We start from the raw sequence: 14,318 nt of genomic DNA, 5'->3' as shown, positions 1-14,318 counted from the left end.
CAACGGGGCACATTTATTAATACCATCTTTTAAAAACTACTTTATAAATAGAAAATGAAATGGCGCCACTACAGGTGAAATGAAGTGATACATACAATACATGGATACACTGGGCAATGAAGAGAGACTATCTGTATTCACTCTAGCTAATATACAAGTGTTCTAAACAGGGGACTTTCGACTGTATTAACTCCGAATTCCTTAAAGGTGTGTTCACACATCACTGATTTGCTGCCGATTTTGTTGCAAATTTAGTTGCAAATCTGCAGCAGACTTCAACTTTCAATTAAAGAGGTGAAATCTACAGCAAATCGGCACCAAAATTTGTGACAAACTCTGCAGGAAATTAGTAATGTGTGAACACACCCAATACAGTATTTTAAAATAAGTTTTTATAACCAGATAATCCCATTTAATGGACAAGATAGCAGTATACAACTGCCAGAGCCCCCACAGGTCTAACTCATTTTGTGTGAGTAGCCTAGTTATGTCTCCTTTTAACACATTTGCCATTAAAGTATTGAACCTTTCAGCTGCAATCAGATACATGATTTCACATTCCCGTTGGCAGATAGTAAGAATCTACATGTTAAAAGTCATTTATTTTTATATACAAGCTGTAAAACATAAATACACAAATTCACGCCTACGACCATAATGCATGAAAATTCACAGATTGTAAGATAAGACACATATGGATGTGGTTTGGATTGTGAAGCACATATCACTATCTCAGCGCCATGTACTAAGAGCAATTACTTAATTCCCTGGAGTCAAAATTGTTACAAATCTAGGACTGTGTCACCTCAGAATAGAACTTAAGAAATATGACTGAATTACAGCAGTATCACTAAGCTATCATACATGAATGTTAAATTCCTTTCTCCCAATGTGGCACAGGACGTATAGCACTTATGTCATCTAATATATGGGGCATAACTTTTTGTGTCTCTCCTAAATGACCTTTTGTAATGCAAAGGGGGTCATAGCCTGTGTTTTTGGGATTGTGTTTCTGTGCTCAAGTGCAGTTAACACTCAGAGGTCATTCTCCTTGCAACTCTCCCATCCTGTAATGATCTGCAATAAATACCCTTGTAGTTTAGTGCTATGTTAGCAGCCCTTTATTCTCACATATTCAATTCTTAAACATGTCACAAAGGAGTTTTTCCATAGGGGTGTTGCCAATAGTACGATGGAAAAACAGAAGCTCAATGCGTTCAGACGAGATAAATCGGAGAGATGGAGAAAGGAGCAGTAGTTTTCCAAACCTGACAGAGAAAAAAAGCATTAGAAATTAGATGTCCATAGAGCAGTAGGATTATTAGAGAATGAGCTAATATTTTAGAAAATGAAGACGATCCATTCATTAGCAATTATTATCGAGAAGATCCAGGACGCAAAAGAGCCGTGACAACAGAGCTGGGCAGTACAGATCATCACTAAACTAAGGAACTCAATGATAAACCCTTCAAGTGTGAAACTGATTTGTGATATCTTGTTTATAATCGACTATAGGAGAGTTAGAAAGTTGGATTCACAGTGTTTCTTTTTATGTGTTAATTATGCTTTTTTTTGTGTTCTTGAAACACATTTTAACGTCTTCGTACTGAGGCCTCTTTGTGCCTTAATGACCAATTAATTTCTTTTTTTTCCCGTTGCATTCTTAGAGCTATAACTTTTTAATTTTTGTATTGACGAAGCCATCTGATGGCTTGTCTTTTGTGGTACAAGTTGTATATTTAACTACATCAATTTAGGGTACATGTAATGTATTGTATGACTTTTATTTATATTTTGTAGGGGGATTTGAAAAAATAATACCGCCATTTGATTTTTGGGTTTCTTTTTTATGGAGTGCAGCGTGAAGAATAAATGACATGATAACATTATTCTCTGGGTCAGCACGATTCCAGTGATACCAAGTTATACATTTTTTTATGTTTTGCTATTTTTGTATACAAAAACACTTAAAAAAAAAGTGTTTTCTGTGGCCGCATTCCAAGAGCCATAGCATTTATATTTTTCAATCAATGGAGCTCTGTAAGGGCTTGTTTATTGTGGGATGAGCGTTAGTCTTCATTTATCCCATTTTTGGTAACATATAACGTTTTGGTCACTTTTTAATTCCATTTTTTTCTAGAGGCACAGTTGACAAATTCTGCAGTTCTGGCATGGTTTTATATTTTTAACAGCATTCATCATGTTGTATGAATAATATTTTAAAATAATTCCGTGGCTCGGTGTCATTAAGTCGATACCAAATTTGTATGTCTTTTTTTGCAAGTTTTTTTTTTATGCATTTTTTTCTATCGCCTGATTCAAAGACCCCTTTTTCTCTTTTTTTTTTGTCAACGGTGCTGTGTGTGTGAGGTTTCTATTTGCAGGATGCAGGCTTTTTATTAACAGTACCATTTGTTGATCCATATGACTTTTTAATCACTTTGAATTTTTTGTAACGCCAGAAAGGCAAAATTAGCTATTTTCGCCATGTTTTCTGTATTTTTTCTTACAGCTTGCACTATGTGGGTTAAATAATGTGCTAACCTTTTACTTGGGTCATTACAATGCTGCAATACCAATTTTTGGGATGGTTTGTGTGTATTTTTTAACATATTAAGGAGGAAAAGTTGGGGTTCTGACTTTTAATTTTAATAATTTTTGTATTTTTACAGATTTTTTTTTTCTTTTTTTTACTTTTGTCCCACTAGGTGACTTGAATTTCATCACTTTTGATCATTTTTATAACACATTGCTATACTTTATATATAGTGTATTATAAAACCTATGAAGATTAGCCAGAGGCTGAGCCTTATAGTCCACCGTAGCTGGTAAACCTGGAGGCCATCTTCAAGCCTCCAAATGCTATAGAAACCCATGATCACATTGTGAGGATCTGATGGGTGACAGAGGGAGTCTCGTCTCTCCGTCAGCCCTTTACATGCTATGGTTGCATTGATCGAAGCATGTAAAGGGTTAAATAGCAGGGATCAGATGTTTCTCCATTCCCTGCTGTTAGAGTTAGTGCCAGGCTGTTATCCAACAGCCGAGCATCCACTCCTCCAGCAGTCAATAAGAGGCCTTATTCTGATGCATGCACCTTTTTGTGGTGCTGCATCAGAACAAGGCCTCTTATTGACTGCTGCCAAAAAAGTGTATGAGTATTCATTAAGGCGTTATAAGAAAATCACACTGGTTTTACCACGGACTTAGGCCAGATTCAACAGGCTGCAAATGCTGCGGAATTTGCTAAGGAAATTCTGCACCATTCATAGTACAAGCAATGTGGAGCAGATTTTAAAAATTTGCTTCACATGGAGCGGAACATAACCACACTGAATCTGCTGCATTTTTTAAAAACTCTGCAGATTTTAAATCCATAACTTTCCTATTTATGCTGTAGATTAATACAAGGATTAATACTTAAGATGTGTGGTTCATACAAGTTATGCACATTGAAACAGTTTGCTTTACATGTACAAGCCACATAGCCAAAAATGCATTACAAAAATTGTATGGTAAGGTAAAGTCCCCTGGTGCAAGCACCGAGCCATGACTGACTCCTCGGGTGACGTCACATCAAGACGTTTTCTTGGCAGGCTGTTTTTACAGGGTGGTTTGCCATTGCCTTCCCCAGTCATCTTTTACCCCCCCCCCCCCCCCAGCAAGCTGGGTACTCATTTTACCGACCTCAGAAGGATGGAAGGCTGAGTCAACCTTGAGCCGGCTACCTGAATCATGCGGGGATTGAAAAAATTGTACAGTTCACCGCAAAATATGTGTGACTTTTCAAATGCCTTTTTCACAGCATTTAAAAAGCACACAGAAATCGCAAAAAGATAGATAAATCCAAACCAAGTGAACCCAGCCAAACACTTTTGTAATATTTTCATTATTTACCTAACAGGTTGAGTAGGATAATGACTTCTTGTATGTTGTGCCAGCATCATCTGAGATTGATCTTGCAGATTTTCTACTTGTTCAGGGTCTTTTAGGCCTCTTGTCTCTAAAATATAGCAATAACATATATGTTATATTTACATTTTATAAAGTAAATGTAAGGGGTCTTTAATGTCTACATAATAAAAATATATATAATCCGTGGCATGTAATATTCTGAGCTTATCATATATGTTTTGTTACAAATTTTGTAACAGTGAAATGATAATGAAGGTGATATTATACAGTAAGACCACTACATGTGATTGGTTAAATGCTCTTAATTCACATAAATATAGAGAACTTTTGATTTCATATTAGGTTTTATGTAAAATTCTAAACAAATAAATATAAGACCTAAGAAAAAAGGTATATTTACATGCAAATTTGTTGTAGAAATCCCTAGAAGTGTCCCGCACCTCTGAAAGGGACTTGCAAAAATTCATGCAGAACCAATCCCATTATGATTTATGGAAGTCATTTTCACAAAAATTCTGCAACAATTTTTCTGTTTACGGATATATTCTAATAGTTCTAACAAACTTAATGAGCCAAACTCCACAGGGAGGAAGGCATGAGGAAACCCCTGATGAGACCCCATAAGATTGCCATTTGAGATGAAAGTGGAGTGGCAAAACTGGACACACTGGGAAAGCTTTATTAAGCTAAATGTGCCAGAAGTCTGGCTTAAAGGAGATGTCCCGAGGCAGCAAGTGGGGTTATACACTTCTGTATGGCCATAATAATGCACTTTGTAATATACATTGTGCATTAATTATGAGCCATACAGAAGTTATAAAAAGTTTTTTACTTACCTGCTCCGTTGCTAGCGTCCTGGTCTCCATGGTGCCGACTAATTTTTGGCCTCCGATGGCCAAATTAGCCGCGCTTGCGCAGTCCGGGTCTTCTGCTGTTCTCTATGGGGCTCCGTGTAGCTCCGCCCCGTCACGTGCCGATTCCAGCCAATCAGGAGGCTGGAATCGGCAGTGGACCGCACAGAAGAGCTGCGGTCCACGAAGATAGAGGATCCCGGCGGCCATCTTCAGCGGTAAGTATTGAAGTCACCGGACCGCCGGGATTCAGGTAAGCGCTGTGCGGGTGGTTTTTTTAACCCCTGCATCGGGGTTGTCTCGCGCCGAACGGGGGGGGGGGGGGTTTAAAAAAAAAAACCCCGTTTCGGCGCGGGACATCTCCTTTAATTTGATATTATTCACATCTATTATGTGTTTTAGACAGCTTTTGCACCTCACACATCAGGAGACGCTACTTAAATGTAAAATACGCAACAAAACTTTAGTGCATAATATCGGCATAAACTAAGCCAACCAAGAGGTCATGAAACATTAGACACAAGTCTCTAAAGATGCATCAGATTTATCATCCAGAACTAGCCCCAGTGATAAATTTGGCACATTTTAATACTAAGTTTACACTGTCTAAAGATTAGACAGGATTAGTAAATCTGCCCCATTATTTGCTAATCTATAGCATATACTCCAGATTGATAAATCTTTTTTTAGAGCAATCCCCCAACCGCATGATGTCTCACAACTGCAACACCAAAAGTCAGAAAATACTTACCCGGCTTAAAGAGGAGCACTGCCTTCATGCAAGCAAATTCTGTTGGGTCAACACTGAGTGATTTAAATCGAGTGATTGTTTCTTGAAGGATTCGAATGTCCACACTGGATGAGACAGATTTCCCATGAACATTGGATGAGAGGTCAGGCACAGACAACAAAGGACAGCTTTCAAGGGGCATTGACCATTGAATAGCACACAGCAAGAACAGCTCACTCCATGCTTCCTCCAGGAGAATTACCTGCAGGAATAATATACGATATCTTATACAAGATTTAATCTATCGTTTGTGCTGCAAAGTTTTTGGAAATTCCTTCGCCACTCATTCCAGTGAACACTAACTGAAGCTGAATGGTCATGTTTCATTGTGGCAGAATGTATTTATTTTATCTGTTACTGACTTAACTGTGATTAAGAGCATGACCGTTACTACTGCCAGCTAGCCATAGTATGCCATCATATAGCAGCCATTCCTGTGGTTCTGGTGAGTTACTGAGAAGGTACATTAAGTGCAAAATCAGATTCTTGCTTCTGGGGCTGTGGTGGTAGAATAGATTAAGTACAGAGCAGGAACATATTTCTTTACTGTTACTCCACTCCTATAGTTTATCACAAAACCATCTCGATGAAAGAAAATGCACTCATCAATATTACCTACTTTCCCTTTTGAACCAAGCATCGATGAGATACTATAAAGTAGGAGTTACCGTGTTAGAGCTCATATCTTTCCCTAGACTTTGACCACAAGAAAATGTATTTTATCGTGTTTTCGAAGAAAAGACACTTTGTGTGTGGCTTGTATAAAAACCTTACTTTCCTTCCATATCCATTAACAGTATTTACTCTCTAGGGTATATTTCATATAGACTGTGCTTTAAATGTAATGGGACAGCTGCTACAGTTTGTGACTTACCTGATCTCTGAACGGTAGGTTAGAAAAGACTGGGAGGTTCTTGGCCCATTTCACTGCCATAAAGAGAAGCCGAGCCGAGGTTTCGTACACCCCCTCAGGACTGGATGTGATGAATGCAGACATCTGGAAGTCACTGGGTGTACGTTCCGGCTCATTACTTGTAACATCAATATTCTCATCGGCTAGAAGAAAGAAGGGAGAGCCATAAGCTGGCATGTTCTAGGGTTATCTAGCAGTTCACGGTAGCTTATTGTTTTATATATGCGTAAATCTGTGCTGATATAATCTATCCTACAGATAAGAAGCTTAACAACACCTGTCAGTTTGCTGAGACCACATAACACTCAAACTGTAATATCACTATGTAGGACCTCATTATCTGTTGTGTGCATGGTGAGAGTAGAGTCTTCATCTACCATGCCAGTAAACTCGTGAGCGACAGACATGTACACTATGTGTAGATTGGTCAAATAACTTTTTATGTTCTATTCATACCCAAATCCCCTTCCTACTAATATTGAATTCTCATAATCATACCTTCTTCTGGTTCAAGTTTGGCGCATGTTTCTGCTGTCATCAGGCTGGCCATAAATCTGTGATTGTGTGGTGGGCTTAGAGTCCCTGATACTGAATTTGGAACAGGGGTCCGTAAGTTGTTGCCTTGTAGACATGGTGGAGGAGGCTCTCGAGTTGTAGCTAAGTGTTCGGAACGACTCTCTGTGTCCAGGTCAATACTGTCTAAGCGAATCTGAGCTGTACTGCGAGGCTGACGCTCATTCTGGACTGCTACAAATAAGAGATCAATAGAATAGTTATGAGGTGATAGAAGAGCCGACACTGAGTACATTAAAGAATAGTCTGTAATAGCTCCAACTAATATCTAGTTATATACAGAGAAAACGTACCATCTTTATTCATGCCCGTCTGGAGACACTTCTTTAGCCTACAAGCCTGGCACTGATTTCTATGTGCTTTATCTACTGGACACATTCCAGTTCCAGCCTGACACCTGTAACATAATAGAAAGGAGAAGTTCATGCCATAGTCAACCACTAAACCACTATGCATGAGATAGAGAGTTACTTAATATACATTATCTATCTGCTAAAACTATATATATATCTCAATAAATCTCACACTGTATAGATTTCCTTTTGTAAAAAACTATATAAAAAAGTGATTATTGGCCACAATAGCGATCTGTTAAGGTGTGGAGCATTTCTACAATATTGTGCATAAATATCTTCTGTAAGTAAGAACATGGTAATGTCTATGGATGTAATGATCAATTATTTGCAGAAGTGTAATTGGGAACAAAGGTTGCCAAAAAGATCAATTTTATACATATGTCACAGAGAAATGACCCTTCTATCTGACAGCTTCGGCAGTGTAGTCAGTTCAGCAGGATGAAAAATGGAATTAATGTACTAATAAGCCTAAACTGTGCAGGAAAAAGTAATTTTCAACCATATACAGTGATCCCTCGAGCTACAATTTTCACTTGCTCTAAAAAGATTGTTACAAGATAAAAATATTGTAGCTTAAGACCATAATAGAAAACTAGTAATTCTTTCCAAACCCCCAAAATATCATATCCCCCCCCCCCCCTAAATAAATAAATACATGTACTTTCAAGAATCAGAAAAACCTGCTGGTAGCTGTAAATCAATTTTGAGGACAGAAGCTTCTTCAGGGTTCTGTAAGCATATACAGCATGACCAAAAAATAAAAGTAGCGCAAAGTAGTATTAGGCTGCATTCAGACAGCTGTACGCAATCGCATCAAACAGCACATGGGCACCGACCTGTTGGCTGTCCAAACTGTGGAGACATGTCTGTAACTTTGGTCCGTGTGGAAAAAGTACTTTTTCACATGCGTGTAGGCTCATAGGTTAAAATGGGTCCTATGTCCTTTCCGTGAAATACACGGACAAAATCTGGATAAAAAATACAGCTGTCTGCATAGAGCTTTATACTGTACTGTACAGCGGCACTACTACACAGCAAATCAGCGCAGGCGGTCACTTATACAGATGTTTGACCAGTGAGATGCCCATGCTGATTAGCTCAGTCTACCAGTTAATCACACATGCCACAGAATGGCAGGGTTGATTCTGCTGCGTGTGGAAGACGGTTTCAAGATGGTCTAGGAAAAACCATAATATGCTGGAAATATAACAACCTGAGGCTAATGTATATTGAGGCACCACCATAATTGCATCACTGCAATTATCTGTTATGATACCGGTACATGTTCAGTTTTGGCTGCTGAATTCTTTGGCGAAAAGCTGGTATTTGCAGAGAAAGTTGCAAACGAAATGTGGGATTACCTGATGCTTACTCAAATTAATGGGTGGCCATGTAGTACAGGCTTGCAGGGAGTCCTCCAAATTGTTTGATCCTTTCTTAATGAAAGGTTAAGTAGGCCAATGTTTTTCAGTATGGACCTATAAGTACGGGCAGAGACAGTTTTGTAGTGCATCATGTTGCTGCTGCACATTTCTCCTATCTCCCTTTTTTAGATGATCCATTGCACTCACTGCAGCCATGGCTCGTTAATAATGCGCTTGCTTTCCATACACAATACTTGTCAGAGAGTATGTGAGATCTGTTTTGGATAATATTGCTGATTATGAAATGCCCTATTATATCAAATCAACTAGGAAGCAGTTTTACTGCCAGTCCTCAGCATGGCCTGACAGTAAGATTGCCACTCTGAAATATACTAAAAGGTCACCATTGATCTTAAGTTCTGAGTTGTCTGGAACGCATCCAATATGACACCATAGTTTGTAACATAACCAAACGCCTCACTGACTAGTAATTGCCACCTACCTATAGATAAGTTTTCGGCGGACACTTCTCTTGAAGAATCCACTGCAACCATTGCAAGCAAAGATCCCGTAGTGTTTTCCACTGCTGCTGTCCCCGCACACTCGGCACAGTAGCGCTGGGCTGGGTGCAGGTCCGGGTGCAGGGCTAGGAACTGCAAGAAAAAAGGGAATCTGTGAACTCTTGGCTTAATGCGTTTTAAAATGAAGTTTGACATTGGATTTGGCCTTTGAAGTATTATTTTAACATTTCAGAGTTCAAAAAGCAAAGTTTCATAAGGATATATTCACGAACAGCTGTTTATTGCAGACACTTCTGAAACTCAGTTCTATTTATGTGAATGGTGCTGCGTTGGCTCCAGCACATGGATTTTTGAAACCCTATTAAAACAGTTCTAAAAGAAGCAGAAACTTCTGCAGCAAATCTGCCACATGTGAATATAACCCAGGGGAATAACCTGCTGATGGACCCATACAAATTTCGAGAACAACACTCCTGTATCCTGTTCTCCTTTCACTATGGGGGTCACTGAAAGTGAATGAAGTGTTGGTGCTCTTACTCGATCAGTGCTTCCATCAGTCTCCTCCTCACTGTGGGGGTGCAGTAACCCTGCAGTGAGGACAATGCGGAACACGGAACTACTATTCTTGAGACTGGCGAGGGTCTAAGTGGTGAGACACCCACCGATCAGCAAATTATCCTCTACCCTGTGGATAAGGGATAACTTGAAATTCTAGTACAACCCCTTTAATGTTACACATAGAACGATGAGCGCATCCTTGCACCCTTTGATTGCTCAGAAGTCTAAGGTCACATTCACACAGACAGTTTTGCTTTAATTAGTTTGCACTTTGTATTCCTATGGGTGGAAAAGTAGACTGCTGCACATACATTGTTTAAATGTCTGCACAGCATTTTTCCTCAGCATTTTGTATGTGTCTTGTGGATTTCATATGTGGAATTGCCAATGTGAGTTTTTCTCTTTTTTTTTTTTTGGGCTATAAACCTTTCTAATGTTTTTTGGTGTTATACGTTTGCAGAACAAGCAGCGTTTGAGCAAAGCAATATATGATACAAGTGTTTGTGCATACGGTTTCCACACTATTTTAATAAAAAAACACATTTCCATTTCACATTTTATTTTCCATTATATAGTTAAGGCGCTGCGCACACTGGTGGAACCATGAAAGATCTCATTAACTTAAGGGTTCTGGTAGTCTTAGAATACTAAAGCTCTTGAAGGATAAAGCAAAACCATTTTTCATGCAGATGCAGGGTGTTTTCTATACAAAAATGCCTCGCATCACTTCTGTGAAATCGCGTTCCTCGGGGGAGTGTTTCATGTGCATCAGACGATTGACTTCAATGGTTGGTTTCAATGGGAAATAGCACATTGCACTTGCATGCACATCGCATGGCTTTCAAGTGCCATGTGATTTCTTTAAAGTTCCCATTGAAAACAAAGGACGAGGCATTCTGAGGGAACGCCAAAAGATAGGACATGTTGTGATTTTTAACCTCGCAGCCTCACTGTGAGGGAATAAAAAAGCTCATGTGCATAAGTCCATTAAAAAGTAAAGAGTTCATACTTTCGCAACGCACAAAACTTGCGTAAGATTCTTGCTCACGTGCATGTAGCCTCAGTCCACTAAAAACATGTAATTGTAGACATACAGTACATCTGCTCACAAGTACCATATACATTTGCATTAGTAGTAACATGTATCCAGGTTTTCCCATATGCTGCAGTAATGTACACATAATGTATCACTCACACTTAGTGGCGCTCACATTCTGATCTGTCTCAAGTATACACACATATATGTATTTACAGTTAATCTGCCTGCATATTGGAATAAAGGTGACCATACACAGTCCAAAGTTGGCCAAACCAAACGTTCATTGAAATGTATCAACAATCATTGAAGCCAACCTAAGACACTCATCTTCAGAAAAGTAGTTGTCATTCTTCACAATTTTGGTCAGAAAGCTGCTACGGTAGTAGTTGACAGTATGTAGTGCAGTTAGCCGCTACACAAATGATTATTTCAAGAAGGAACATCCGACAGTAAAATGTTGTTTTTTTTCCTTTGTCCAGTGTCACCCATATGTACGGCTAGTTTGAAAGACAGTAAAATGTGTATGGCTGCGCTGGTGTAATAATTGTTCACTAGTTGATCATTCAAACTACCAACCTACTTCTTTCTATCTAGGGTGTATGCCTACTAGGTTTATAAGATTTTTTACAACCTCATATTCCTGTATCCGATATTTCATGTATTTTTGCCTAAAAACAAAGAATTTAATTGTTATTTCGATATTTTCTCAGAAAAGGTCACCCCAAAATCATATCATTGAATAAATGAATGTATAGAGATTCTCCATACATCCATATATCCCAATTATATTTTTGGGGTGAGCTTTTTTGAAAAAATATCGAAATAATTAAAATTCTTTGTTTTTAGGCAAAAATACATGAAATATCGGATACAGGAATATGAGGTTGTAAAAAAAATGATAACCCTAATGGAAGCCTTAAGACTCAAGTTCATGGGAAGAATCTACTATACAATTTCTATGCAGATGTTGGCCCGCTGCACACACATTTACAAACATCACTATTTAAAGACTTGGTTATAAGACAACTAACATATAGAATAAATTATATTGATTTACTGTCGTTAAGCTAATTTAACAGTATTAACACTGTTTTTGGAAAAATTAATGGCATTAGGTATAAAAAAGTAATCCTGTTTCCTTACCTGACTGACTGTCTTCTGCACTGGTACTAAGCACGGAGCCTGTGGGTGAACTCATTTCACCTTAACTTTCTATAATAGTTCCTTGGATGATTCTCCTCTTATCAGTTTGTAAGCTCCTTTCAGCTCCAAAGGTGTGAACAGTGTCACTATGACTTTTGAATTCCCTTTCTCTGGTTTTAAGCTGTAAACTGTATGGAACAACTCATCCCTCGCCGATTCACAAAACACAAGATCCAAGACGTAGATGACGTTACAGGATAGATGCAATAAGGATGGAGTGGTTTATCTTTCTCTTGTTCCTTGCCTCTCTTCAGGAGTTTTCTTTAGGTCTGGAGATTAGCTCTTAACGCTGTGTAAGCAGATGCCTCTTGTCATCCTCTTAATCTTTACCATCTAAGAGAAGGTGGAGCCATCATCTTTACCCCTGTGAAGAAGTCTCCATTCTACTTTATGCACATTAGGAATTTAGTGAATTTAAGGGTACCTTTACACATGGCGGATTTGCTGTGGATTTTCCACAACTAAAAAATTTGCATCAAAGTTGCTACTTCTCTTGTAGCAACTCCCAAAGGAATGAACATAGCTAGGGGGCCAGATGCTGAAGGCAGGGTGCCGGGAGTCCCACATTCACTGCAACAGGAGAAATCCCAGTGGGGTGGTCAGGTTACAGGGGCCCGGGCTGCTGGGTCAGGCACAGCAGTTGGGCCCCATTAAGTTTAATATTTTTTAAAGCATTTTTAATAAAATAAAAAAGGGTATGTACTCACCTTTTGGGTTGGTCCCTGGCCGCTGGTAGTCAGCACTGCTTTGTCCCCTCTGACTTCTGCATTGTACGATCATGTGACACAGAAAGAATTGCTGCAGAATCTGCAAACATTCCCAGCCTCAGCATTGGTGAGACCAGGGATTTATTCCCGTTGAAAAAGTCAGCGGGGAATAGAGTGGTGTTGACTACCAGTGGCCGGGTAGTGACTCAGGAGGTTAGTATATACAGTTTTTTATTTTATCAGATATTCAAGGAGAAGAGCTACAGCTGACATGATATACAAGGGGGGCTACAGGTGGCATTACATATAACAGGGACTACAGGTAGCATTATATATAACAAGGAGCTAAAGGTGGCATTATATCTAATGAGGGGGAGGTTGGAGTTATATATAATGGCAGCTAAAGCTGACATTAAATATAATGGGGGCTAAAGGTGGTTTTATATATAAGGGACAAGCGGGGACATTACTTCTAAAGGAGGCATCACTGACTGGGACTAAGGAGGCATTATCAGGGGTGTACCTAAAGGCTCAGGGGCCTGGGTGCAAAAGTTCAGCTCGGGGCCCCCCTTCATACCTATACTTAAATTGTGCTGCCTACAGCTGCAAAATGAATTTCCATACATGATCTAGCCCCTTGGCGTAATCTTTCCAAGCATGACTCATTTCCTACACTACATGAAAACTACTTTGCAGCCCCTTAGGCCACTCACACATACACACACCACTTTTTACCATTATTAAGGCCTATTTAGACAACAATTCTCGCTCAAAATTCCGTCTAAATGCATGGACATCGGGCAGTTTTCGTGCACGAGTCGTTCTAGTTTTCTTGAATTGAGCGATTAACTTTTATCAGTGGTGCAGGCTGTTACCACAGTCGGCAGCGCAGATAATATTCTCTTAGCTTGTGTCCTGCTGGTAGTTCACAGCGGGATGCGAGCTGTAATCATGGAGAATACAGCTGTTTGCTTATGCAGAACAGTTGTATTGTTCGCCGAGTGATAGAGGTGGTGTCCCTTTCTGCCTACATAGCTCTTAATTAGCTACTTAACTACTATAGACTATGCAAAAAAGATTGCTCAAAACTGTCACTCAAACTATCATTTGAGCGATCATCTCTCAGTGCAAATGGCGTTTTAGTGCGTTGTCCTGAGCACCGTGCTAACAGCGGTACAATGCTCCTATTGACTTTAATGGGGTTACTTAGACCTGAGCTGGAACGCGGTGTTTCTAACGATGCGATCTTTGAGAGCTGCCTGTTCTGTTTTGGCGTTTTTTGCAGTTTTTAACACACCTCCTCACCTATCACAATGATGGGTGCATTAAAAAGCACTGTCAAATGCTGTAACATGCATTCAAAAACGCAGCTCGAAATTGCGGTAAAAATGCCATGATTTCGAGCTGGATTTTCTGAACGCATGTGGGAGCACTGTCTTTTGTATAAAACTGCTGTGTTCTCGGAGCGCACACCTGATATTAAGCTGAGCGCTCCAAGGGGGGTATGCAGAACACAGCTTGAGTGCTG

General features: G+C 39.4%; 1 protein-coding gene across 1 annotated transcript; it reads right to left on the bottom strand.

Annotated features, from left to right (window-relative positions):
* Positions 1-1,135: 1,135 nt before the first annotated feature.
* On the bottom strand, positions 1,136-12,078 carry NR2E3 (nuclear receptor subfamily 2 group E member 3). Its single transcript, XM_066589941.1, has 8 exons — positions 12,024-12,078; positions 9,265-9,415; positions 7,336-7,439; positions 6,968-7,216; positions 6,431-6,612; positions 5,518-5,758; positions 3,898-4,003; positions 1,136-1,268 (listed from the first exon to the last, which is right to left on the bottom strand). Exons 1-8 carry the CDS (start codon positions 12,076-12,078, stop codon positions 1,136-1,138), a joined length of 1,221 nt encoding a protein of 406 aa, XP_066446038.1.
* Positions 12,079-14,318: the final 2,240 nt, after the last annotated feature.

The sequence above is a fragment of the Eleutherodactylus coqui genome, chromosome 2, assembly GCF_035609145.1.
Source record: "Eleutherodactylus coqui strain aEleCoq1 chromosome 2, aEleCoq1.hap1, whole genome shotgun sequence".
NCBI lineage: Eukaryota > Metazoa > Chordata > Amphibia > Anura > Eleutherodactylidae > Eleutherodactylus > Eleutherodactylus coqui.
The sequence above is the reverse complement of the archived record's forward strand: the minus strand, read 5'-3'. Positions and strand labels throughout refer to the sequence as shown.